The sequence below is a fragment of the Sesamum indicum genome, linkage group LG2, assembly GCF_000512975.1.
Source record: "Sesamum indicum cultivar Zhongzhi No. 13 linkage group LG2, S_indicum_v1.0, whole genome shotgun sequence".
Taxonomy (NCBI): Eukaryota; Viridiplantae; Streptophyta; class Magnoliopsida; order Lamiales; family Pedaliaceae; genus Sesamum; species Sesamum indicum.
In genome coordinates, this window is record NC_026146.1 from 922,878 (window position 1) to 949,965 (window position 27,088).

The 27,088-nt window shown below is 37.1% G+C and overlaps 8 protein-coding genes across 14 annotated transcripts; 4 read left to right on the top strand and 4 right to left on the bottom strand.

Moving 5' to 3' along the window:
* On the bottom strand, positions 620-1,075 carry LOC105177640. The gene has a single exon (XM_011100866.1). It carries the CDS (start codon positions 1,073-1,075, stop codon positions 620-622), a length of 456 nt encoding a protein of 151 aa, XP_011099168.1.
* Positions 1,782-2,516, bottom strand: LOC105177650 (putative pectinesterase/pectinesterase inhibitor 24). Its single transcript, XM_011100876.1, has one exon. It carries the CDS (start codon positions 2,514-2,516, stop codon positions 1,782-1,784), a length of 735 nt encoding a protein of 244 aa, XP_011099178.1.
* Positions 3,512-6,495, bottom strand: LOC105176069 (dihydrolipoyllysine-residue acetyltransferase component 5 of pyruvate dehydrogenase complex, chloroplastic). Its single transcript, XM_011098755.2, has 6 exons — positions 5,447-6,495; positions 4,786-4,977; positions 4,597-4,684; positions 4,347-4,417; positions 4,147-4,230; positions 3,512-4,039 (listed from the first exon to the last, which is right to left on the bottom strand). Exons 1-6 carry the CDS (start codon positions 6,329-6,331, stop codon positions 3,935-3,937), a joined length of 1,425 nt encoding a protein of 474 aa, XP_011097057.1. The 5' UTR covers positions 6,332-6,495; the 3' UTR covers positions 3,512-3,934.
* On the top strand, positions 7,500-10,972 carry LOC105176075 (5'-3' exonuclease). 3 transcript variants are annotated; one of them, XM_011098783.2, is made up of 7 exons: positions 7,500-7,979; positions 8,358-8,522; positions 9,013-9,247; positions 9,624-9,846; positions 9,947-10,083; positions 10,381-10,496; positions 10,602-10,972. In XM_011098783.2, the coding sequence occupies exons 1-6, from the start codon at positions 7,542-7,544 to the stop codon at positions 10,398-10,400; spliced, it is 1,218 nt and encodes a 405-aa protein (XP_011097085.1). In that variant the 5' UTR covers positions 7,500-7,541; the 3' UTR covers positions 10,401-10,496; positions 10,602-10,972. The 3 variants fall into 3 exon arrangements, with proteins under 3 accessions (XP_011097085.1, XP_011097080.1, XP_011097071.1); XM_011098778.2 differs by having other exon boundaries at positions 10,381-10,508; positions 10,602-10,971; XM_011098769.2 differs by lacking the exon at positions 10,381-10,496 and having other exon boundaries at positions 10,602-10,970.
* LOC105176091 lies at positions 11,167-13,904 on the top strand. The gene is made up of 5 exons (XM_011098795.2): positions 11,167-11,629; positions 12,263-12,317; positions 12,596-12,879; positions 13,148-13,294; positions 13,383-13,904. The coding sequence occupies exons 1-5, from the start codon at positions 11,426-11,428 to the stop codon at positions 13,662-13,664; spliced, it is 972 nt and encodes a 323-aa protein (XP_011097097.1). The 5' UTR covers positions 11,167-11,425; the 3' UTR covers positions 13,665-13,904.
* Positions 16,702-20,709, top strand: LOC105176100 (protein SENSITIVE TO PROTON RHIZOTOXICITY 1). Its single transcript, XM_011098806.2, is given in 3 exon segments — positions 16,702-17,252; positions 18,977-19,422; positions 19,424-20,709. Coding segments are annotated over 2 exon segments (1,542 nt in total). The 5' UTR covers positions 16,702-17,252; positions 18,977-19,020; the 3' UTR covers positions 20,564-20,709.
* On the bottom strand, positions 20,745-24,770 carry LOC105176110 (FHA domain-containing protein PS1). The gene is made up of 6 exons (XM_011098818.2): positions 24,399-24,770; positions 23,578-23,792; positions 22,438-23,478; positions 22,057-22,192; positions 21,606-21,979; positions 20,745-21,505 (listed from the first exon to the last, which is right to left on the bottom strand). Exons 1-6 carry the CDS (start codon positions 24,703-24,705, stop codon positions 21,221-21,223), a joined length of 2,358 nt encoding a protein of 785 aa, XP_011097120.1. The 5' UTR covers positions 24,706-24,770; the 3' UTR covers positions 20,745-21,220.
* Positions 25,464-26,882, top strand: LOC105176118 (dolichol-phosphate mannosyltransferase subunit 3). 5 transcript variants are annotated; one of them, XM_011098844.2, is made up of 4 exons: positions 25,464-25,596; positions 26,023-26,147; positions 26,239-26,346; positions 26,544-26,882. In XM_011098844.2, exons 2-4 carry the CDS (start codon positions 26,046-26,048, stop codon positions 26,604-26,606), a joined length of 273 nt encoding a protein of 90 aa, XP_011097146.1. In that variant the 5' UTR covers positions 25,464-25,596; positions 26,023-26,045; the 3' UTR covers positions 26,607-26,882. The 5 variants fall into 5 exon arrangements, with proteins under 5 accessions (XP_011097146.1, XP_020547721.1, XP_011097130.1 ...); XM_020692062.1 differs by having other exon boundaries at positions 25,490-25,677; positions 25,793-26,147; XM_011098828.2 differs by having other exon boundaries at positions 25,490-25,648; positions 25,793-26,147.

Sequence of the window (27,088 nt, forward strand, 5' to 3'; positions counted from 1 at the left end):
ATTCAGTAGTGCATTTACTTTTGGTGTATATTGTGGGTGCAAATATGAATGCGATGAATTGCCTTGATTAATCGATCAAAGACAAAACTACTTTCTTTTTCCTGTTTGATAAAATTGGAAGTTTATCTTTTGATAAACCACCCACCATAATTAATGACGTTCAATAAATAATGATTTGCAAGGATGAACAACTCCCTTAGAAGTGCATTACAGCTTGAACAAGGTGTTTATAATTGATTGGTGACAGTTACTGGTAAAGGGTTAACATCTCTGTGTTTAATCATCAAAGACAAATAGAACAAACCCATGAAAATGAACAATTCAACCAACATCACTAGTATATTCAAAATGTATTACCTATCTTGTTCCCATGTACAATTGTATGCCCTGCCTTTTCTAAAACACAATCACACCATCCAAAGGCAACATATGTACAGAGTTAGAAATACAAGTAATAAAACAAGAAAAAAAAAAAAAAAGGAAAAAGTATTTCTTCATCATCATTCTCTTCTTATTTTCCTCTTCCAATACCAAGCCAAACAAGAGAGAAACTCAAGAAAAGAAAATGAATTTCAAGCCAAAACTCAAATTCTTGGAAATTACAGTACTGTCTATGAGGTTACCATGCTTGCTTCTTGATAGTACGATGAGAACTATGCATGAGAAAGACCTTCTTCAAGACATTGATGAGTACTAAAATGTCTAGTTTCTTCCCAGAAAGCCTGCCTCCATTTGCTTTTGATAACTTCAAGGCTTTAACACAGCTGACTTGCACTTCCCTTCCCGGAGAAGGAATATCAGAATTCTGTTCCATTTTCCCACAGCTTCTTGAGGATTCATCATTCAAATCCTCCCACAACATGTCCATTTTCTCTTCTTCATCTTCATGAAGAAGAGACGGCTGGAAACTGAATTTCTCTTCATCTTCTACTCGTTTATCTCTAGACTTTTCTGGTTTCTGGTGGTGGGAGGTTGGGGATGGGGAGTGCCGCCAAAGAGGTGGTGACTCAATGAATCGCGGTGGTGAATCGGTGGTGGTGGCAGGGAAGCTGAAGTCTTCTTCTGCAGTGGCCATAAGTTTGTTTTCGTGGCCTTTGTAATAAAGAGGTGGGAAGGGGTATGGTGGTGGTTGGGGTGGAAGGTATGGTTGTTAATTATGTGTTAAGAGTTTAGTTCAACGGCTACAACTTGTAGCACTATTAACTTGTTTATGTCAAGATAGGGGGACATTAATTGGACCACCTAAGTCTAACTTAAGAGACGGTGTAGTAATAATTGATGGAACACTTTAAAGTCTTATATCAGTGCATATGCCATGTCTTGACAAGGGCTTGCCACCTTGTCCTAAAGCAAGTTCCTTTTGGCATTTCAGGAGGATATGAAAATTTTTACATCACACTGTTAATCTGCTTAGTTCACCATTAGCACTTCTTGTTGCCTCCCATGAAATTGAAAACTTTGTATGATTTGCAAGGTATAGTATGATGAGAAAACATTGGAAAAAACCATTATATCATAAATAAAAGAGCATCGCTCATAGTGTCCTAAGAAGCTGAGTACTAGATTTTGTGGCATCCACACTTTGTCATAGGTAAATTGTCGATTATTTCCTAAGAGATGACGAGAAAGATTTAGCAAAAAAGAAGCCTCCGTTCCCTTGACAGAATTTGCTAACAACAGATAAATTTACTACTCAACTCCACAAAGGCTTATTCTAAATGAGGAAGGAAGCAAACAAGAGGCTGTTGCCTGGATTAGCCCTGTTTATACTACCCTGCACTCTAGTTTCCAGAGCCAACTCTTGCCATTACAACATCGGAGTTTGCTATATTAGGACTAGCAGCTTGAAGAAGTTTTCTTCCTTTGATCGACAAGCAATAAGGGTTGTGATCACCTTTATAACAGTTTTTGTTTCCTTCCATGGTTGAGCTTGCACATCTGTCGATTTCAGATATGATATCTAGGCTGATGATTATATACTCAGTTGAGTTCTTCAGATTTTCAGCAACAAGATCTCTTATATCATAGGAAAAATTGTCAAACCCGTCTTGGCACGTCTCCAGATCAGCATCTGCAGCACCCAGCCAGATTCTTATGCTGTCACGATTCTCTGGCGTTGTGACATCAGACGATGACAAGGAAGTGTTGATGGTGTCCAACGCAAGCGAAAAAAGCACCCTACAACTTTCTATTGCTGAGAGGGCTGATCTGTTGTCTGACGTTTTTCCAATGATGAGTTGTTGGAGTTTTCCATTGACAGCAAACTCGAGTGATGCTTTTGAAACTTCAGCCAGGGCCAGTTCAGCTGATTGATTGTAGATTTCTTGAGGTTCAGTGATGCCTGAACCAATCTTAGGAACAAGACTGTTGTAACATAAGTCGGGAAACGACGTTACGTTGCAATAGTCTTTAACTGATTTCTGGTTGCTGCATTCTTGATATGCTGCAGCAACAGAGACAGCCATAACAGAAGCAATGAGAATGGTGAGTGTTTCATGGTAAGACAGAGATGCCATGAGTGAAAATCGCTGTCTCTCCTTCAACCTGACTTTGTTTATATGTAAAATCTGATAGTGTTCTCTTACATGGGATAATTACATCTCTGGCATGATTTTTAAGGACAGACATACATTGGCAGGAAACATTTTCATATTGGAGTATGTTGTAGGAAAATATAGTAATTTCTTCTAATTTTCTCAATAAGATTGCAAGAACTCTGATGTACAGTCTGGACAAACTACTTATTTGTAGATATACTAGGATGATGAATTTTCAAATATGTTACTCAATTATTGAAATACAAGCATTATTATTACCATAATGTACTGGTATGTTCAACCATGGTTTCAACTTCTGGCTATTTGCGGAGACTCACTGATAGAAATAGAGGGAAAGCTATTTATTAAAATTTATGAGGAATTATGTCCATTCCTAAAATGTTTAGAGATATTATTGCAATTTGACTTAATTAATTATATTTTATGTCTTTTCAATCAAATTATGTTATGTTGAGGAATTATTAGTTAATTAATTATTGACCACATTGTAGGAGGAGACAATTATTATCTAATTACTTACCCAACTTCTAACTATTTTCAAATTAAGGGTAGATGATAAATTATAATGGACTCACTGAAAGTTCACATAATTAAAAATATTTTCTAATTATTTGAAAAATTATAAATATTTTATGAGAATTAACGACCGTTTAATAACTATTCTGCAATGGACTGTTATAAGGAAATATGTGTTAGATAATAATTAATTTCAAAAAGTACTCGTAATTTTTTAAATAATGAAAAGGTATTTGTAATTACGACGAACTTTAGAAAGCTCATCATAATTTACTGTAAAGCTAAAGAGAGATTATTTGTGAATCATTTGTATAGTTTTGTTTGTATCTATGCGGATTTAAGAAAGAAGTAATTGGGAAGGCTGAAAGAGAACTTCATAGGCAGTGAAGCTGCATCTTACATATTATGGAGAGAAAAGGAGCAGCAGCACTGACATCTTAAATGGCCTCCAATGGATAAAATCATAAAATGAAGATGAAAACAGAGAACTGAACTTCAAGTGTCATAAACATCTGAGATCCACAACTGAACTTAGAACTTGATAACCATCTCAAAATCAACGCGATCAGTGTATCCCGTAAGAATAATACAAAACACTTCTGAACTCAGACCAAAAGATCAATGTTCCCGTAAAAGCAATAGATAGACTTCTAATCAGAGACACCCAGGGATTTATCTATGTGACGATTTGAACTTGCTGCCGCAGATTACCTGTTAAAAATCTTTCATTTGATTCCTGATAATTGCTCACTGTCCGAGGACATTAGCATCTTGATTCTTCTGTGAAGGTGGTCATTCCTTGGAGCTCACCGACAAACTAATATGCTACAAAAGCTTCAATCTTCCAGGATGAGATGAATCTAAAGAGTAAGATCTTTGGGATCCTCAATTATCTTAGCTAAGGTTTGCAAGAAAGCAGCCAGATCAGCACCATATATCACGCGATGATCTGCAGTAACATTTACCTGAAAATATTGCAAGAAAGCACAAATGTTAAAGGAGTGATGACAAGTTTGCATTAAAGAGAATGTGTCTTGTAAAGTATAACCAGTTATGGTGAATATGATCCCACCTGCATCTGAGTTTTCATGCCAATACGACCATCCTTAGTACCAACAACAGTGGGTTGAGAAGCTCCAACAGCCATAATAGCACCCTGAGGAAATGACATGTATGGTCCAAGACATTATTATAAATGTCGACTTGCAAGAAATCCTCAATCTCAGGCAAAGCATCGGCTGTGTAATCCCTTTAAAACTAATAACTACTTACAGTTCCTGGTGGCAAGATGGCATCAAAGCGATCCACACCAAACATTCCAAGGTTAGATAGAGTAAAGGTGCCTGTAAAGCAATTACACAAGTTATGGTAAGCAAAAGCTTTAATGTAACAAAAGGGATGTGCAGGAATTGTGTTTTGTCTTCAGGTTTGTTTTTTCAAAATAAATAGGTGGTTGCACCAGTGGAACAAAAGCAACTCAGGTAAACTAAACAGGTACGAGCAATTAATTAACAAAAGTTACCTGTAGTGTATTCATTAGGTTGGAGCTGCTTAGCTCGTGCCTTGTCAACCAACTCCTTCCACTTTCTTGATAATGAGTATATGTCAATCTAGGAAAAAAGTAATGGGGAGAAAAACAATGTCAGAGGTCAACGGAGGAGGGCAATAAAAATCATAGTCTCATACATATTGACCAAAATTGTATGGTCACCTTGTCAGCATCTTGAAGTACTGGTGTAATCAAACCACCATCTATGGCTACTGCTACTGCAATGTTGATATGACTGTTATATGTAAAGCTCTTGCCATCTCTGCAACTAGAATTTACAACAGGATGGTTCACCAAAGCAAGAGCAGTAGCCTTGGCAAGCAATGCTGTCATTGTCACTCCCTTAGACTTGATCTGAGAAGTATTTGTAAAGATTAAAACTTGCTGAAACATCTTAACAAGAAAACCAGAAAAGAAGCAGTTCATAGATGCAAACTCATTGATTTCCCCTTAGCTATGCGGCTCCGCTGATTTCATGTGTTTCTTCAATAGAAGATGTCTATACAATAAAAGTCCTTTTGAAAATTTAGCTACTATAAAATGGTCGCAATCACGATCAATAAATCATGCATTGAGCAATTGATAAAGCCCTCTATATACGAATCTTTTATGAAATGCAAAGTACATCCATCAAAGATTTGAGACTACAAAATCCTCTCCTGGCCTGTTCCACTTAATCTATTGCTCTTGAGTTCGTATTGGTTCCCAAACTCAAATAATCATATTTGGACAAGTATCGAACAGAGCTCTACAAAACCACAATTTTCAAGCACTATACCAAGAAAACAAGAATATAAAAAAAAACGTAATGAAACCACATTACCTTCTTGTACAAAGCATCAAGTGCATCTGTGGTAATAGTATAGCCCACTCTGAAAGGCGGCACCGCCAAGCTCTCCACCATGTTTCTGCTCACAGCACTCTGCATTGTGGTGAATGGCACCACCGAACCCAACTCTACACCACTCGGTTTAGCCGCCTGACTGGCGACTGCTGCAGCACCAGCACCGCTCACTTTTGAAGCAGCCAAAGCAGCCTCCACGTCCTTAGCCACCACCCTACCATTCGGTCCACTCCCAACTACCCCCTTCAAATCGACCCCGAAATCCTTCGCCAGTTTCTTGGCATAAGGAGAAGCCACTACCCTCATTCCCCCTTCAGACGCCGGATGCACAGCCGACCCGAATGCACCGACTGCAGCACTGCCAAGACTAGCTTTTGGAGCTGTTGTAGCAGCGGCAACAGGGCTCGGCTTTTCGTCCAACACTTTTGGAGCATCATTCTTATCGGTAGCCGGCGCTGATGTGGGGGCAGACGAAGACCCTTTCTTCGATTGGGCAAGCGCGATTTCTTCCTCGGTCTCGGCGAGTAAAGCAATGGTGGATCCAACAGCAGCAGAAAGACCTTCATCCACAATAATGGCAGCCAAATACCCATCATAAAAAGATTCCACATCCATATCCGCCTTATCAGACTCAACCACCACAACTGACTCGCCCTTGGACAGCTTATCACCCTCCGATTTGACCCAGCTGACGATTTTTCCCTCCGTCATGGTGGAGCTGAGGGCCGGCATAAAGATTTCACGGATCTTGGACTGAATTAGGTGGGTTGTCCGGGGGAGGGGAGCAGGCCATCCGGAGAGGCGGCGGAGGGACGGAGGGGCGGCGGGAATGAAGGAAGTTTGGAGGAGGTGAGAGTGAGACATTGTTTAGGCGTGAAAAGTGGAGAGAAATGAAGAGAGAAGGGAGAAGGGAATGATGAAATGGAGTTGGCTTATTGTTGTAAAGAGGGGAAAAATCATCGAATGCATCGAAGGAAAGGGCGGAGCTTTCAAGAATCAAACCAACTTTACCGGTATTGTCAAGAACACTGGCCAGAAGTCAAGTGTATGTATCTACTATTTCAATTTTATTTTTTTTTATATTCTAGTTCGAATTGGTATTGGTCAGAATATGTGATCAATTATTTTGTTAAATGTAATAGTTCAATTCACATAAAAAATAATTGATACATAATTTAAAAAAAATAATTAATAAGATATATTACAGGTGGCCCGTGACTAATTTGATCCGACTAATTCTATCAAAATCGAGTAATAAGTTTCTAAGAACAAGACAAGAACGTGAAACTCGTCGGGTGCGTTCCCGACAACGATCATCCAACACTCAAGTTAGTAGTGTTCGAGGCGAAAATGTGCGATCAGATGAATATAGGTTGAAAACAAGATTGACATAGTTACCTCAAAATGTAGCATCTTTGGGTATTTATATGGCTCATGTGGATATTGTTGTTTGAGCCACGTGTCGCCATCGGAATAACAGACATCCTTGATCGGATGGTCCTCCATGTGCCGAGGTCGTCATTCTTGGAACGGGTTTGGATTACGTATTATCCAACTGGCCTTCGTTGGCGTGGGGATGTAGAATTGCCAAATGACGGAAATACTTTTCATTAAGGGTACTTTAGGTATTCCGTATAAAAATTGGGGTTTTCTCCATCACTTATGTAAGCAAAATGTTGAATTTTTTAAAATAAAAAACTAAATTAAAATATTAAATAAACAAATTCCAAATATTTCATTATATTTTGAGAATTTTTTTTTAAATTTTTGAATAAAAAGAAAATGAAAATTTTGAATGAAGTAATCCTTTGAATTCCAAAACCTATTTTATGGTAAGCTTTGTATATTATTGGGGGGGTGGGGGGGTGTTTCATTATCTAAGGGACGTAAAAAGGAACCATTGATAAGTCTGAGGGTCTTATTGCAATTATCTAAAATATTTTGCTAAACCAAACGCGACTCACTCTGTAAAAAACGTTTGACAGATAAAAAGCACTTTTAACGTTGCATTCATCCATAAAGATGATAATTTCATAAACCCAAAGGGATAAAGAAAAATGCAGGAGTTTTGAGCATGGCGGAATTGCTGGAAGCAGCCATCTCCGTTTCCATGGCTTCCAATCTGCAAACTAGTGAAAAATCTCATTTTAATTTTAGTTGTCATTATCTCAATCCTTCCACAACTCACCATCTGCCCTTTTTCATTTCACTGCCAAATTCAAGAACCGGAAAGGCGAAATCTTGGAAACTCATCAAACCCCTCTCTTCAGCAACACCTTGTAATCAACCAGCTGTTGATGATGACACCCTCTTGGGTTTACCATCAAAGAATGAAGTTTTGAGTGGAAATAGTAGTAGTAATTGCTATAACAAGATGTCAAGAAAGGGGAGGGTGTTTTTCTTGGATGTGAATCCATTGTGCTATAAAGGAAGCAGTCCGAGTTTGCATGCTTTTGCTCATTGGATTTCCCTTTTCTTTTCCCAAGTCAGCCTCAATGACCCCGTCATAGCTGTAAGCCCCGTCTGTGTGTGTGTGTGAATAATATACTCCTGCCAATGGTGAAAAAGGTTGTATTTTGATGATCTAATATGGATACATATACAATTGCTGCTATGTATTTGTTAAGTGTGTTTCTTTGAGTACTTCCAATTTGCATAAATCATGACCATACAGATAAATGGGGCTATTGCTTTTGCTGATTGGCTTTGGCTATGTCTTAAATGGTGGTGGCAATAGAGGACTTTCTAGTTGAATGTAGTTGACAAGGATACTCTGTTAATTTAGCTTTGTTTGCAGAAAGCAATTCAGGTTTTACGATTTGGAGTTCGGTAGACCTCCATTTGGTGTTAGCTTTGATGAGTTATGAATGACCAAAGAATGATTGTGTAGGTTCTAGATGGGGAAGGAGGCAATGAGTACCGCAGGCAACTACTACCATCATATAAAGCGAATAGACGGAAAATATTGCAGTTCCCTACTGTTGAAAGGTTCCCAAAGAGTTCTTTTGGAAGATCAAAAAAACTTGTTGAAGTTCTTCAGAAATGCAATGTGCCAGTGAGTCAAACTTCATGTTCATCAAATTTATTGTTGATTTATTAAAAATTATGATTCAGCGAAAAAATGTTGAGGTGGGAGTTGCAGTTGTCTTGCCACAATATTTACTTGTAACTAGATGACGTTAACTAAAGTTTTAAGTTTTATGATCTGATGGCAGGGCAGGAGAAAATGCGTGTCATCTCCTCAAAATTTATACTTGTCTTTAAGCCTTTTAAATTTCTTTCTGCACCCTAATACATACAAGACTCATTTAGATGGAAGAAAGGACAACGACTCATCAATATATTCATAGAAGTTATTAAAACTGTTAAGCATAAAACAAATGCTCAACATGTAACTGAGGTTATCTGGTGTCAAATTCAACACCTTGGACAAAAATGTGTAAACAAGCTTAAGTAACAATTTATGTTGCAGGATACTAGAATCAAGTAGGAATGAAGATCTTAGGCTCTGATTAAGTATTCGATGTTACAACATTAATTCACAGGTCGTGAAGATCGAAGGGCATGAAGCGGATGATGTTGTTGCCACACTTGTAGAGCAAGTTCTACTGAAGGGATATCGAGCTGTAATTGCTTCCCCTGACAAAGATTTCAAGCAACTGATATCAGAAGATGTTCAGATTGTTATACCTATGCCGGAATTGGATAGATGGTCCTTTTACACTATAAAGCACTATGTAGCTCAGTACAATTGCGACCCACAGTCTGATCTGAGCTTAAGTAAGCGTTTCATTTTTTTGCTGTTTGATGTGGTAATACACATTGTTACAACTATTCATTAAGTGCATGCATGATATGCCGCAAAGTGTGAGGGTCAAGAATCTGAGCGCCATATCAAGTTGTGTTTTTTTCTTCTTTAAACTTGCTGCAAGAAATGCCAATTTACATCTAAAGCTGTATGCTATTTCTCCCTAACATTTGCTATAATCTCTTTCTTCCAATGGTATTATATTTTATACTGGCTACATTTTTCAGTGAAGTTGGGTATTAATGAATATGAGATTTAGAAGGAGCAGAATCAGCAGCATTTCTGTTTGGAAGAAAAGATTTTTTATTTTTTTTCTAATTTTGGTTTGACCGGACCTATGTTCGGCAGGATGCATGTTGGGTGATGAGATTGATGGTGTCCCTGGCATCCAGCATCTTGTTCCTGGTTTTGGTCGAAAGACTGCTTTAAAGCTCTTGAAAAAGCATGGGTCTCTCGAAAATTTACTTAGTGCTGCCAGTGTGAGATCAGTGGGCAGACAATATGCACAAGAAGCCCTAACAAAATATGCTGATTTTCTGCGGAGGAATTATGAAGTTCTTTCTTTAAAGAGGTAGTCACCTTGCTGTAAAAATAATGCTTCAAAAAATGTTATCCTCTGACCCTTTTTTCGTTTTCTTCCCCATATCATCTCTTTTCCCATTACTTTGCAGGGATGTAGCTGTCCACATTGAGGAGCATTGGCTGTCGAGGAGAGATCAAAGTAATGATTCAGTAATCTTATCCAGCTTTTTGGACTTTCTTAGTAAAACCCAGGATGGCAGGTGGCAAAATAGATCCCATTCAAATGGTAAGCTATCCTTTGATGATTTGGAGGACCGTCCATCCCATTCTTTTCGTAGGGGATCAATCAGTGTTATATGAAATTTCTGGCTTCTGTTGGAGGTGGTTAAATCATTGAATTACTTGGTTTGAGGTTTAAGAGATAATATTATGATCTTTTACGAAGAGGGACGTTGTCAGTCCTCGTAGATTCCATTGCCCTGATGAAAGAATAGTTTCATATCGGTTTTGAAAACCCAATTTAGAATTCTAAAAGCACATGATCCTGAAACTCTTACAACTTGGTGAATATATTGCTTTATAGGCTTGAAAGCAGTGACATAGTGGAGCTTCTATTTGGTCATTGCAAGATTAGTTCCATGTACGGCAAAGCAACAGTCCCTGCTCCAGAAAATGGTGAAAATAAAGAATCATGGCAGGGTGATCAAACCAGTAATATAAAGATTCTCCATATGTGAGCTAGTAAAAATAACTCAATCAATGTGTGTAGAGCCTGAAAAATGTATATTCGTTTTTGTCCATCAGGTACAGGTGACAACCAACGACTGCATTGTATGGCGCTCCAATAGATGTTGGAATACCTTTATCAGGTCCCCTCGAAGTCTTCCTTGCTGCAGAGCATGTCATGATCGTATGTATATATGAGAAGTTGTTGATTGAGGCTTTGGCTAACGAAAGTGTATGCAATTTAACTGCATAAGTGGTGCAGCTAAGTCGTACAATTGTAGACATTAACACAGAGCTGTTTCCAGAATTCAGACAGTTTGTATACTGAAACATATACTTGAAACTTATCTTGTACTGCAACTCGGTGTCAGTTTTAAAAAACAGTTGAAAATCTTTAATGTTGCAAGAAGATTTCTAACCAATGGATCATCCATCCACCAAATATCCATGAAGTATTTGGGGCCCATAAACTAATATTTGCAAACTTGCATAACATTTCTATCACCACTCAAGACTGGCCACAAACGCAAGGGAAAGGCCAACCACAAGGCATATATGATGTTTAAAATATCAACCACAAATATATATACTGGTAACATAATAATAATAATAACAATTATTGTTATTGTTGAAAAAGAGAACAATAACAGCAAATGAAAAAGGAAATTCACAAATGGGTGCCGGTTCAACAGGATATCGGGTCCGGGTGGAGTTTGGGGTCTGATAATTTGGTAGAGATAAACCTGTGAACTTTATCCTCAGAGCAGTAAACCGAAGAATGATCCAGGCCCAGGGAACAGCGCAAGTCATTGATTCTTGATGCTTCCAAGCTTCAATTTTTGCACATATTACCAACAAGGAAGCTGAGAATTAGTGCAGCTAGACAGTGGTCGTAGAAGAGAATGCTAATCCATTGCACCTTTTCACCTCCTTCGCAACACTGTGACAGCACCACAATTCTTGTCCCAAATTTAAAGCCAAGAAGCAAGAATCAGTGGCCCATATCCTGTGCTTTCTCCATATTCCGCGGTAATGGGACGTCTCTTCGTTACCTTTCAAGAAAGCCCACAAAAAGGAAATTCAGGGTCCCGAAGCTTTCTCTTCAGGTATCACTCTATGCCGTGTGTATGTGTGTGTTTGGGGAATTGTGGGGTTGGGTAATGTTACACTAGTTCTTTCATTTCTTGTGGAGTTTTCCAGATGTATTTCACTTGGTTTTGGTCTTTGCATGTGTGATTTTTGGTTGATCTTTCATTACTTCCTTCTGCCTTGTGAAATAGTGATTTCCCAGCAAGGCTTTTGTGTTTGCTTCAAACAAGCCATATACATGTGGTGAGACAGAGTCATAATCAAGAAGAAAAATGGTTAAGAACTGATTTGCTGGTTCAGTTCATGTTCTTGGGAGTTGAACTAAGTTTTTGAATGATTTTGCTCGGATTATTGGTACATGTGATGTGCTTCCGATGAAACAGAGAATGTAAAACATAGATGCAACTTGGGGTTCTGGAGAAAGCCTAAGGCAATATTTCCTGAGCTCATTCCACTATATGAGTTGATTGAAATTCTGTTAGCCATTCGTCCAAAATTATCCTACAATTTTCTCTGCATCAAGGATGATTTCTTCTCCTAACCGAACTAATAAATGATGAACCAAATTTCTCGTGATAAGCCTGCATAGACCTGTGTCATTTTGCTCTTGCTCAGTGAGTGACTTGATCTTTGGATGATGATGAACGTAGGTACTAGGAAAGGAAGGCGGGAGGTATTCATCCTTGATCTTGACAAACGTTGAAGGTAATGACGGTTCCATGTATCAATGACTTCTATATACTCTTGTTCTAATATAATTCCATTTTGTCTTCTGTATCCTAAAATCTATGTAAACTTCTTTTCTTTCTTCGCTTCATTTTTTACGTTGTTAATTATGTGAACCCCATCTTTGTGGGTGGTAACATGTCTGAAGACTAACCTTCTTGAGTACAAACTTGCCGTTTGAGTCAGTCATATGCATTTTCTCCTACATTCAGGATGGATTACTGGCATCTTTGACTAGTTCTGCTCTCCTATTTCAGAGTTCTCATCAGTTGGTGAGGAGATACAACGAGTAGAAGGACCTTTCCTGTTTGTTTCCACTGTTTTATGTTCGTCGCTTTTATTGTTGGCACCTGTTCAAGTGGCACAAGCAAGTGAAGGTGTAGGAGCAAATGTGGTATATGAGGTTGGGGAGCTGTTTGAACTGGGTATCCAACTGTCCTACTTGCTTTTACTCCTAGCTTTGCTCGGGGTTGGGACCTTCTTCGTGATTCGTCAAGTCCTAGTGCGCAGAGAACTCGATCTTTCTGCAAAAGAATTGCAAGTAAGTGCTTCTGTATAGTTTTGTTCCCACTAAGATGTGGTGTTCGGTTTATACGTTGGTACCCAACTAAAGTCTCTACTCCTTTACATGATCTGCATACTTTACATATGAATTAGGAGTCGCATTAATCAAATTCATTCAGTGACATGTTAGGCCAAACAGTGGCATTTGTGCGCTTGAATGAGGTTTTGTGCTTCCATTCATCCCATTATAATGATTACGTCTCCCTCTCTCCCTATCTCATGGTCGCTTACATAAATATATGCAGGAGCAAGTTAGAAGTGGTGATGCTAGTGCAACTGAGTTATTTGAACTTGGAGCTGTGATGTTGAGAAGAAAGTTCTATCCAGCTGCCACCAAGTATCTTCTTCAAGCAATCGATAAATGGGACGGGGACGACCAAGATCTCGCTCAAGTACGACGCACTTCAATCTCCTCATCATCATTCATTCCGATATCATACTCTCAATTTTACTTATATACTCGTTTATCAAATTCACCAGGTTTATAATGCGCTTGGTGTCACTTACATTCGTGATGGGAAACTCGAGAAGGGCATCTCCCAGTTTGAGAACGCTGTCAAACTTCAACCCGGTTATGTCACCGCCTGGAACAACCTTGGCGATGCCTACGAGAAATCCGACGACCTCAAATCCGCTCTAAGGGCATTCGAAGAAGTTCTGCTCTTCGACCCTAACAACAAAGTCGCACGTCCCAGAAGAGATGCCCTCAAGGAAAAAGTCGACATGTACAAAGGAGTTCCCATCAAATCGAAGAAGAAATGACCTCATCGTTCGTACGTTCTTTTACGCAAACCTCTTAGGCATTAATCTTGGATTTATCTTAAAGCTTAGCTTGTATTCATAGCTGCTCTAGTCAGAGATATCTTCCAGTTTTCATATACCGGGAATTTGTCTATGCAACTCATCCACAGATATTACTTCTCATTCACAAACTGAACATTTTTCTAGAGGGTGATGAAGATCACATCATCTCTTGCACAAAGTCTTGCTAAATTTTTCACCCATTTATGTGTCATCCAACATTTGATCGTAAAATTATGTTTAATTATACAAACATCTTCTGCACGTTACAAAATTTACAAGTACGCCCTTCATTCAGTCGTGAAATTTTATCGAAACACTTCTTCACTTACATTATACCAAGACTAACCTCAGAAGTGTCCGATGTAATTTACCCATTTTGATGGGGTTGGTTTAGAAATGCATGTGGAGGAATATAGCAAGTCATTGGGGAAGATTCAAAATGACAACATATTAAAGATTGTCTGCTGTTTTCATTTTGATTTTATTCCCTTTTGGTAGCCAATAAATATAGAAAAAAAAACAAAACAAAAAGAAAGAATATATTCTTATGAAATCCTATCCACCGACTCAATAATTTCTCCTCATCCTACTGCAACATCACTATTACATCATTTATGGTTGCTATCGAAATAGGATTAACGGACTGATTTTTGAAAAAAAAAATTTTAAAATTGTAGTTAGAATTAAAATTTGTAAAAGAAAATAAAAACAGATAAAAGCTAAATTAGATTGTTTTGTTAGGTACTTTTAAAATAGACTTAATTAATTAAAGAATGTTTAATTTCATGTGTTTAAAAAAAAAAAACTAATTTTGCTTATATTTGTACTTGCTGTTTGTCAATAATAATTATTTTTAATTAAAAAAATAAATTTTATTTCAATTAATATAACATATTAACTAATATATATATAAATATATTAGATAAATTATAAATTTGATTATTGTTAAATTATTTAAAACTCGAATATACTATTTTAAAAGTAAATTAAAAAAATAAAGTTGAAGCAAGATCATTATAATAACGATAAAATAGCAAAAAATAAAATAAAATTTATTTACAAAAAAATCAAAACAGCTAGCAGGCGTTAAAATATTTTTCTTAATTTTTTCGAAGCAAAAACTAGCATCTCAATCACTACGAAAATATTTTTTGTAGTAAAAAAATTGAAAAACATTTTTTTTTTCAAACTCGTACTTTTGTTTTTCGTCACGACTCACGAGAATTAAATGCGGGTGTGAGAATTTAGGTTGTATATTATTTTGATTGAAGTTGCAGTTTGACACGAAATTGAAATACAATTACAATTTTGTTATATGATTGCTCTAAATTCAACAAAATTAGATTCCAATTAGAATTTCAAGAATTAAAGTCAATGGTCAAATTTGGCACCTATTTCTTTTTAAATTTTTTTCCTCGTGGATGTTTTCTTGTGTCTGCGTAATCTATATTAGTATAAAAAATAACAGTCACTTCTCACTCACAAATCACGATCTATAACACCACAATATAAAATTTTAAAATACCAATTATATTTTTAAATATATGTATCAAATGGTCCATGTCATCTTTTAGTTGACGATATTATTATATTTATTCTCCATTGAACTCATGTTGATTACTTGCATCAAGCGAGGCAATGGGGCCTAATTTAATTGATGAAATTAATGTCTCATGACCATAGAGGCCGTCAGTTCGAACTCCACTATATGCGTGGGATGTTGTTCTACTATATGGTAGGTATTGTTTAAATTTCATTTATCTGGTATTATTGATCATGATATGATTGTTGTAATTGTTTTCAGTAGGACTTTAACCCATAACATCAATTTATTTATAAGACCTCGACTTTAATCACTATACTAAACTATCATTGGTAAAATCAAAATTGTTATTTCAACTATTTAATACTAATAATAACGATCGTCGTATATCGTTTTGTGTTACTATAAAATGAATATTGTTATTATATATATGGTATGACATTATTGTAGTATGAAAATATTTAATATAGGTATAAAAAAAATTCATTGACAATTTAAAATAATTAGGGTAAATTATGCCTGACATTCTCTAATATTAAATTTAATTATGTAAATATTTTATATTTTTTTTATATAATTATAATAACACCTCATAATGTTGTAATTATAATTTATATTGATATCTGTTAGGATTCAGAGGTAAAAGTTTATACGAACAACTCTTGAAATAAATTGCATTGACACCCTAAAATACAAATAATTATCTGGGATAATTACATTTATACTCTCTTATATATGATCTATTTACAAAATATATCTTTATCTTTCTCGTAATTATAGAAACTACCCATGGTAGTCCAAAAAGAAAAGGGTAATTTGTATATGATTTTGATGTTATTGGGGTGCATGTGTGATCTTTCGAAAAAATTAAGGTGGTTTGTATAAATGAAATGGACGTTTTTAGTGGATGTATGTTAATTTTGAAAAAAAATATGAATGATTTGTGTAAATAGAGTATAAGTATTGGGGGGAAAATGTGATTATCCCTAATTATTTTGTGCAGTTATAAGTTGACTTGCCGCGGCAGAAGGGACTCCTTTTTCAACTTGCAAGTGGCGTTTCTTTCGGGGAAGGCTCCGGCGACCTCGAGTATCGACACTCGACCCCTTCCCCCGAGAGGCGCATCCCCCCAAAACATTATTTTACTGCATTTTTTATTGCTCCATATGTACTCCAACTGTCTGTTTAATTTACTAACCCAAAGAATTATGTGAGATTAAGTGTGTCTGCCATGAGTTGCTTTGCGTGATTTAGCAAATCTGTGGGATGTGGGAAGCATCCAGGTTGGTGGGCATCTACTCACTCACTCCCAGATCAAGCGTGTAATCATTCAACTTTCTTTTAATTTAATATTTTTCTTTTGCAGAAGACGACAGATGAGCTTTAAGGCTTTGTTTGGGGCGTGATGAAGTTTGTCCGCAGGTTAGAAACTTATTCGTAAACAGAACATGTGATGATGGTATCATGCAGTTCTTTCATTGGATGGGAGTCGAGAAAGACAAGAGTAAGAGGAATTTGAATGGGCTGAATTTTCTGTAGTCAGGACACCAAGTCAGATCATTTGGTTCAATTCTTCGTGAAATGAAGAATCAAGTTTAGTTCTTGCGGAACTCTTAAGAATACCCCAAACGCGGCCTAAACATGGATAAATTAAACAAGAAGAAGAATTAAAAAAAGAAATAGAGAACTTCATGATTTAGCATTATACTTATTAGTGGCCCCAAAGTATCAATTTCTTTTTAATTGAAAGGGATTTGAGAGTAAGTGGTCCCGTGAGAGACAGGAGAGACAGGACTAGACTTCTTGGAACCACACCAAAAATTATTGACCCAGATAAATAGGAAAAACAATTACAGGGCAAAAGATATAATAAAATAAAAATATGGACATTACTGAAGCAGAGATGGGGATATATATGGATTGACTTCCTTCTTAGAACCCCTTTCTACTTTTAAATCATCGACTCACAACAGGGAAATAGCACCCGGGCTCTCTTTAGTCTGGTGAGTTTCTATCTATTTCGTTTGATATCTATTGGATCAATGGTTTTCTGCTGTTCTTTCTTTGTTTGCTCTGCAAATTCTTGATATCTATTCTCCGACGGTTTAATCGTTTTAGTGCTAATGTTTTGCTTATTTGTTCTGGTGATCTTTGGTTGAGAAACTAAGTGTAACAATAATCTTGAATGTAATTTTGGGCTTGTACCTGACCATTAGTATGAAGGAGTTGAAGAAAGATGGAATAAGCAATATTTTGTATATTTCTGGGAATGTGAGATGATTTAGGATCTTAGGTCATGTGAGTTCAATCATAAAAAAGATGTCTTTGTCTCTAGTTGTATTTTTCATTTTCTTGTTTTTTTGGGGGGTGGGGGGTTACTAGTTGCTTGGGAAGGAGCAACTGATGATTGGTCATTTTATTGCCCATGCATTCCTTTGTGGGCAGAAGTAGTTAGGATTGAGCAAAAATGATTCTTGAGTCTTTTCATAACCACAGGTTGGGGGGCAGGGTTCGTGGCTTTGTGCAGCCTGAAAAGGAGAAACCTACACTAAGTTGTTGGGTTTTAGTTGCTAATATAGGAATAATCGGAAAGATGCCATTCAGCTCAGCTAGAATTACTGTTCATAGTTATTACCAACTGGTGTGGCTGGCTGTTCATTCTTTTCTTCTCTTCTCCTATCTTTCTTTTGTTTTTGGTGTGGGAGTTGCTATGTTTTGCCTGAACATCTTGGGAGGAAAAATCGAGGATTAGTGACTTTTTGATGTTGGCTGACCTAATTTGTTTCCTCTTTCATGATATAGCTAAACATCACTGCAAGTAAAGAGCAGGAAAAAAGAGCATAAGCATTTAAATATCTCTTGATTATTTGTTTTAAACTTATTTCTTTTGGCATTTTCTTTCAATTTATATGGCTATATATGTTTCTCCATGTTGTACTTGAAAATTTTAACTTTATACTGCTTTCGTTTAGAAGACAACACGATGGAATCTTTTATGTACTATTTGACTGCTGAGTTTTATTTATCTTTTATGGTGGTTTGGTATATACGTGCCTTGTGTTGTATCTTCGTTCCATTGTTTTGAAATATTTTTAAGTTCTTAGATCCTGTTCGGACTAAAAGATGCCTAGATCGCTATTTGTTAAATTGTTTTATTATTAGAGGTTGAGGATGGAATTGTATCCTGTGTAGCTTGACCTGGAAAGGAGACACCCAAGTTTGCACTAATTATGTATATTAGTTTGAAAGCTTGATATTCGTTCCTTATATTTTGAGGATCTTCTGACTGAACTACGATTCACTGTAAGCCTATGAAGTTCATCCATACTGAAGTTTTAATATTCTTTTTAAAATGTGTTTGAACTTATTCCCTTTGGAAATTTTTCCAAGATAAACAACAATTGGTTTCTTCAGCATTACTCTTCCTTCACTGCACTGAGATCCAGTTCCAAGTTGGAGTGAAAAGGATAGATAATTGAGGTTTGCTTGTCGTTTTGGGCTGATAGTAGTTTTTATCAACACATAATTGGTAAACTATGATGGTTATTAATGTTATAATCAGGTAAAATTAATTCATGATTTTTGTTCATTTATTCATCTTCAATAATTTGTCATGTACTTTCTTTAACATCTACGAATTCTACATTGTGTAAATTTTTTCAACATATATGTTGTTAGCTAATAACCAGCTAAAACTTTTGCACCTTTCCCGCCCCATGTATTGCAGTTTTAATATCACCCATTTGGTACTTGAGAAAAACTAACTAAATTATGGACCCTGAAGAGAGGCTATGTGCAGATACATGGACAAAGTCTTCATCGGGCTGTGAATCACTCAACACGCCTCCAAACATTAGAATTTTCACCGATTTTAATTCACAACAGCAGAAGTGGGCAAATTCATCATTTCTGGTTCAGCAACATTTTCCTGATTTCAATCAACCATTTGGAGCTCAAAATACCCTTTCTTGTAACGTGAATACCCAGAAGCAAATGAGTGATCCTCAAGATAAGCCGACATGTGATGCTCATGAATCAAGTAATACGCAAGATTGGGATCCAAGAGCAATGCTGAACAATCTCTCGTTCCTGGAGACGAAGATTCATCAGCTTCAGGATCTGGTGCATTTAATTGTTGAGCGTAGAGGTCAAGTTACAGGTCGAGCAGATCAAGGTTTTGGTGCTGCAGCAGCAGCTTATTACTGCTGATCTCACTTCAATTATAGTTCAACTAATATCTACTGCAGGGAGTCTTCTACCATCTGTAACGCAAACCCTTTGCTCTGGAAGTTCAATTAGCCAGCTGGGGCAATTTGCTGGAGTAACGAATCAGTCAGCGGGAGTTTTAGATAATGTTCCTCCGCACAATAACAATGTGAACAAGGTGGAAGATAACTCTGATTTAACAGGTTATTTTGGGGCTGAACAGAACTGCCCCATTGAAGACCATGAAATGAAAAGTGATGATGATGCTGATGAAGGAGAGAACTTGCCTCCTGGTTCATATGAAATTCTGCAACTTGAGAAGGAAGAGATCCTTGCACCTCACACCCATTTTTGCACGATATGTGGAAAAGGATTCAAGAGAGATGCCAATTTGCGGATGCACATGAGAGGTCATGGTGATGAGTACAAAACGCCGGCTGCTCTTGCAAAGCCCAATAAGGAATCCAGCTCTGAGCTAATTCTTATCAAGAGGTATTCCTGCCCTTATGTTGGCTGCAAGCGCAACAAGGATCATAAGAAGTTTCAACCTCTAAAAACAATCTTATGTGTGAAAAATCATTATAAGAGAACCCATTGTGACAAGACTTACACTTGCAGCCGCTGCAATACGAAGAAATTTTCAGTCATTGCAGATCTGAAAACACATGAAAAGCATTGCGGCCGAGATAAATGGCTTTGCTCCTGCGGTACAACCTTCTCCAGGAAAGATAAACTTTTTGGTCATATTGCCCTTTTCCAAGGCCACACCCCTGCTATTCCTATCGAAGAATCTAAAGGATCTGCTGGTCCATCTGATCGAGGACAGTGCAGTGAAGCAACAAATAAAGTTGAACAACTGGAATTCAACTATAAGTTGGATGCTCCAAGTCGAAGTGCATGTCAAAATGTCATGGATGTGGAAGGGGCTGGGGAGGATCCTACAAGTTATTTCTCACCTTTGGGTTTTGACACAAGTAGCATGAGTGGATTCCACGAATTTCCTCGACCTCCATTTGAAGACTCAGAAAATTCATTCTCTTTTCTGCTTTCTGGGGCTTGTTACCCTCCAAAGAATGGGAGATATACTGGCTCAAATGATCTGGAGTAGGGTGATTCTGGTTCTGTTGTCATTCTTTCTGGGCCATTGTTATTTTGTACGCATGGGCTAGTTCATTGACATCAAATAAAATTTTCTTTAACAGCATGTACCTTAGAACATCATTTCATGATAATTTATTTCCCTTTTCATTCTAATCAAGTGAAAAAGGCTACTGATTTCTCATTTGCAGATGCCACTCGTTTTCTGGCATGCCTGATACTGCATCATTTTGGTATTCGCTCATGGTATTCAAGAAGCAGCCACCTATGCAAATGATTGTATAACTGATTTGTGAAGAGCTATTTGGTAGTTTTCGACAATTCTGCATCAGAAGTTGTTCGCTTATGGTTCTAAATAACAGGAGGTTTTATGTGCTGATGATATGACATTGACCACCAGCTTACATTCAATTTTCTGTTTGAGCTTAAGGTTCATCTTAAGTTACGCAAGTACCTAAGGCATTGCCATTAAATCTTTTCACTGTAGTTAAAAAGTAGAAGCAGGACTTCCATTGGAAATTAAGCCTCAGCCACCAAAAATAGAGAAACACCGAAAGCAAGAGTAATAGTGAACATTTGGAGGAGAATGCAGTTCTTTAAATGCAATGAGAAATTGAGCTACATTCCATGTTTGGAAGTAATTTGTGAACAAGATTCTAATTGGATCCTAAATTTGATATATAGAGCGGTTTTCAGCAAGTGGGTTTGGACTGACTGGATTGATCTGCCTGAACTTGGAATTATGCAGCAGTATGAGCTTCAAGCCCTTTGCACCATCTCCAGACTTTGGCAGCTTCTTCGAAGGGCTGGGATAATATTTTTCCTTAAGCACAACATCATCAACACAAGACCAAGTTGGTCCTATCGGAGAACTGTCTGAATACAGAAACCTCGATGAAAATGGGTTCACAAGACTCGCACGGAACTCCTGTGCAGTCTCACAAACGACACCCTGTACCAAAAGGTAGACAAAGCCATAAATGAATTAGGCAAATTCCATTGTATTCAAAGTACTCTTAGTGGAAAATTGTACTCAGTGTAGGTTCCCTTACTTCTGCCATAGCCTTGATCTTCAGCGTAACATCATCACTAAGAAGGACAAGTTGTCCATTCTTCCGGGTTTGTTTAAAGAAAAGGGCACATTCAAGGATATGGTCTGCGGTTGTTGGAGTGACAATTTCCTGTAAACTATATGGAGAGAACGAAATAGAGCCAACAGGGAATGCACCCTTGTCCTCACTGGAGCAATGGGGAGAAGCAGGTGGGGTTGGTGGAATAAGCTGGCATTCGTCTGCTGAACTCTGTATATGAATCCACCATTTTGCAACAGCCATACATTCTTCAATCCATTGCAGTGCTGCGGAAACCTCAGTCATTCTTGTGAAGAAACTTCCACGCCTCAGCATGCAATCAAGTTCCCTTACAACTGAGAATTAAAAAAAGAAATTAATTAGTCGCCAAAGTCAAGAATCAAGTATCCAGAGGTTAGAGACAGATCATTACCAATTCTAGGAATAACCAAAGTAGTCCCACGAAGACCTCGCAGTAGCTGCAATTCCTTCCTTGACTTCTTATTCAGGAAACAAGCAGTATCTACTACAATAATCCACCTGTTCTCTACCACCTTCATAGTATTATTCTGCAAAAGTTGCATAAAAAAATATTTTAAAATGCAGCAGAACTTTGACACTTAAGTATGAAGAAGAGTTAATGGTGAAAAGAAGCTGTCCATGAAAAAAATGATGTCAGATAAACATACAGAAATATTCCTTAACTTCGCTGTTTCCAGCTTTGAGTTTAATTGAAGAAAAATAAATAAATTATAGGCTCAATTCACGTTAGTTTTTTATTAATCACACAAGAAAAAAGGCCAATTAAACTTACATGTGAATGGTGAACCTGTACAGCGTCAGGATAGTTGATAAATCTGCTACCTCTCTTGGTGTCCTCATGAACTGAAGGTTTTGAGCTGGCCTTATTTTTGTTACTAGTGGACTTGACAGGCAGAGGATTAAAAGGGTCCCTATCTGCTCTAGCCTTCAATACAGCCAGCTGTTTCTTCGACATGCCATGACTTACAGGTCTTCGTTCCTGAAGAACTTGTCGATGCTGACCTGCTTTATCCAAAGTAGGAAGCATGGTTCCGTTTTGATACATGTTGCTATTAATAGTTGACTTCAAGGGCGATGATCCATACGACATTGGATGTTTAGCTTCTTCTAACTCTCCAGTGTTCTTCATGGACCTAAGTAGACTCTTTGGAGTCATATTCTCTTTTTCTGGAGTGTAAATTTCTTCTTCATCCTGATCCACGCTAGAAATAGAAATCTTTAAGATTGATTCACTTTTCAAAGTTTGTTTGCCTTTGCTCTTCAAGGATCTAACCAGAAGAGAACTTGGAGAGATATTCTCCTTGTCTGGAGTGAAAGTTTCTTCATTATTATTAGGACTAGCACACTGATCACTTAGAATTGATTCACTTCTGTAATTTTCATGGATAAGTGATTTAACCTGCGAGGTCATATTAATCCTTGCACAGTTTCCTCTGCTTCGGCTGGTTTCAATCTTTACACTTTCAGGTTTCCCCCTCCTTGACCAAATGCTCAGTCCTGCTTTTTTGTCTGAATTCATCCCAGAAGTCTCTGTACTCACTGCTCTTGGTGTGCTATTTTCTTTTTCAAATTGATATATCTGGCTACTAAAGAGTTCATTTTCTTGATTGCATATTCCAGGTGAACTGTTGTTCACTGCTTCCTCATCATTGGAGAATGAATAATTCAAGTCTTTAGCAACTAGAGGAGCCATTGGACTCACTTCTTGAATAGACGAACCTAGGTCCTCATCCGAAAATAGCACTTCTAGCCCTTCCATGTTGTCCCTCAAAGTCTGAACATGATATTTTCTATGAGACAAGCTATTCTCATCCTGGAAAATCAAATTCAGAATATGAAAACAGTAATTCAGACTTCACGATAGCCATATTTGTAACAAGATATCCTTTCAAGTAAATTTACTATAATTGACCTGATCCATCACCCCTTCATCTTCTTCTTCTTCGATTATGTCTGCAGCGTCCAATTGAGGCATAAATGGCTTGTCTAGATCATAAGCAGAGCTGAGTGGAACCCAATTGAGTCTGTACAACCTACTCGATGCCCCAAGGCACAACGTATCACTGTCATTTAGTTTCATCCTGACACCTGGCTCAATCCTCTTTCCAGAAATCCAAGTCCCATGTACTGAAAAAGAAAGCCCACCAGATCACCATCTAAGAAAATAAAAGGATAATCTCAAAGGCACATACATTACATAAATATACTGATTGAACTTTTAATATGCTGCACACAATATTATATGCTGAACAAGAACCAAAGAGCATATAATCCCAAAGCTGCATCTGTTGTCAACCACACCATCTCAATCACAAAGTGTCACTAGAAAAATCAATGCAACTTGAAAGACACACGGATAGACATCTGGGTGCACATCATGCACTGCTAGATGCAAACATTGCCGATTAACTTGAAAGGCCTACAATTATCTAATTTTTGAACTTTCTGTGCAAAACTGATGAACAAAAGCCGCATGGGAATTCAAACAACAAATTCAAGTTAAAAATATAGAAAGGGTGAGGATTCTAGAGAGGGTTTGGAGTACATATCGAGAAAACAAAACCCAAGTCCAAGAAGCAAATTCAAAAACATAGACTATACACGGAAGGATTTATATCATAATCAAGAACGGTTAAAGAATCAAGTCATATGAGAAAGCCACCGCCAGAACATTTAACATGACACAGACCCATACATGCTAAAGAGAGAGGGGTTAAGAAAAAAAGAATTCACCAGAGGACAAATCAGTGACACAAAGAGAACGAGAAGAGGGATTGGAGTGAATGCGAAGGTGAAATCTGCTGATACTGGGGTGCTCCAACTTTATATTGCATTCGGGGTGTCTTCCCACCAGCAATGTCTCTTCCATATCGGGTTCTTGATCGGCATTTTCTGCCACTGACAATGAAGACGAAGGAGAAGAAGTTGAAGGTGGGTTATCTAAAAGAAAGATATTCTTGAGGATACAATTGTTTTTCAAGACTGTAAATACTGGGATTTCCCTCTCCTTTGGTTTCGCATGTTCTTGATTCTCAGCCATTGCAGAGAGAGAGAGAGAGAGAGAGAGAGAGAGAGAGAGAGAGAGAGAGAGTGTGTGTGGCTGGTGGGTTTTTGGCTATTGTTTTCTTGAAATATAAAGGGAGGGATTCAGGGGAAATTTGAATGAATCTTGAAAAGGGTGACCGTTGGACCTTATTTGGAATTGCTTTGCTCACTGTGAAACGGCTCCCTTTTCTAATTTGTGATTTTTCAACTTCATCGTCAAACATAAAACATAAAATAAAAATATTTATCCTTAAAATTTCATATAACTATATAGTGATCCTATAATTTCAAAAATTATATTAGATATTCTTAATATTTTTTTCAGTTTACATTCATTAATTAAAATTTTCTGATTTTAACAAAATTTATAAATAAAAATTTATATTTCATGATCCACTGACTTATTTCCTCATTCTATGTGTAGTTTTGGTTAGAAAAAATTATTTGACTAACAATGAGTCAATTGGGGGTAAATATATTCATTCAATTTTTTTAATATTATTAAATTTAATTAATTTTGATTAAAGAATGAATCTATCTATTAAACGAAAATAAATATATAAAATAAAATTTTTCAAATTATTGGGGGCATACATAGAATTATGCAAAATTTCAAAAAAACATATTGTAATTATTCCCATTTTTTTTTTTTTTTGCTTCCAAAGAAAATATTAATTAAAATGAATACTTTTAAATATAAACACCAATAATTTATTTTTTTAATCTCTTGAAAGGAATGATTAATCAGTTATCATCATTTAACAAAATATTACTGAATAATTTTGTCGTTAAGATCTCCTTTGGGTCTTGCATTCTTACCCGCGAGAAGCAAATTAGGGCAAAATTCCCAAATCCCAGTTCGAGAAGGACACAGAAGAAGTTAAAGGTAGCTGCTTTGAGGAACTTCGGCCTTTCTTCTCTTCTTTCTAGTCTCTTGAGTAAGCTCTTTTTCAAGTGAATGATCTAGGTTAGATTTTCCTGTTTTTTCGGCATTCTTTTGTTGATCTTCTTTTATTGTTCAGAAAGTTATTCTGTTCCGCAGTTCTTTTTCTTTCTAATTTTTTCTTTTTGTCGAGTTACAGAAGTTTCATTACCACAATGCAAAGAGAAGCTAAAATACTTGATGGAATCGATCTTTCGGAAATGGAAAATCCCCACTTTGTCGGAAAAGAAAAAAAATCCAAATTATCTGCGACTTGAAGCATGCAATTGATGGATTTCTCAATTTTTTTGAAATAACATAATCTGGGTTTTACTGCTTATAGAAGATTTTGATTTCTTGGTTGTCTTATGGTTTATTGGGGACCGAAAGGGAAGACAAATACTGCACATCAAATGAAGCATATAGTGAAGATCATGGCATTGCTGGTAGCCATGTCGGCTCTTTGGATTAGCCTATTGCAGTCATCTAAAATACCCGAGAGCTATACTTGGTTGGTGAGCTTTCTTGCTGTTTTCTTCTGATTTTCTATTGGTAAATTCTTGTTCCTGCATCCTCACTGTGCTGCTGTCTACTTTTCTGTATCAGCTGCCTCTCTACTTCATTGTATCACTTGGGTGCTATGGTCTGTTAATGGTCGGAGTTGGTCTGATGCAATTTCCGACTTGCCCGCATGAGGCCGTTCTATTGCAACAGGTTTCTTCACATTTCTTGCTTCAAACACTTTCCTAGTATTTGCAATTACAAACAACATGTGCTTGTTAGTATGTGCTCTTCTGGTTTTGGAGGCTGGATATGGTTAGAATGCCTCTGGTCGATAAATGACTCGTAAAAGCAGATTCTTTGCGGTGTTGGGTTGGATGAAAAGCTGATATCTTTACATTGTCTTCTAGGATATTGTTGAAGCAAAGGAATACCTGAAGCAAAACGGGGTGGATGTTGGGTCCAACCCATAGGTATATTTGATCAGAGCACTGCAAGATTTCATTGTTTTGGAGGTACCTGCAACAAAGAATTACTAGTTGAGCAACACCATCTACACAGTACACCGACATGTCGGCTTAGACAGATTTGTCATGAATTTTTGGCTGAGATTGTCTAAAAGTTTGCCACTTAGACTGATATAGTTCGGACAAGAAAGTTTTTTGTACTGGAAATGGGCAGCACGCTGTAGCTGAGTCGGTGGATGTTTCTTTCTTGAGATGGGAAATTTGGAATGTCTTGTTTATGAATTGTTTGTCCTTTTTCTCCTCGTAAACAATCCAATGACCATTATCTATCTACACTGCCTAAGCGAATCTCTATATTGATGTTAATCCTGTAACCATCTACCATGGTGAATTTAACTGATTGATTGTAGTTTTGGCTCATGCACCCAAAGGCAGATAAATGACTCAGCTTGTCCGTGCCTCTCGGTGGACAACATTAATAGGAGAAT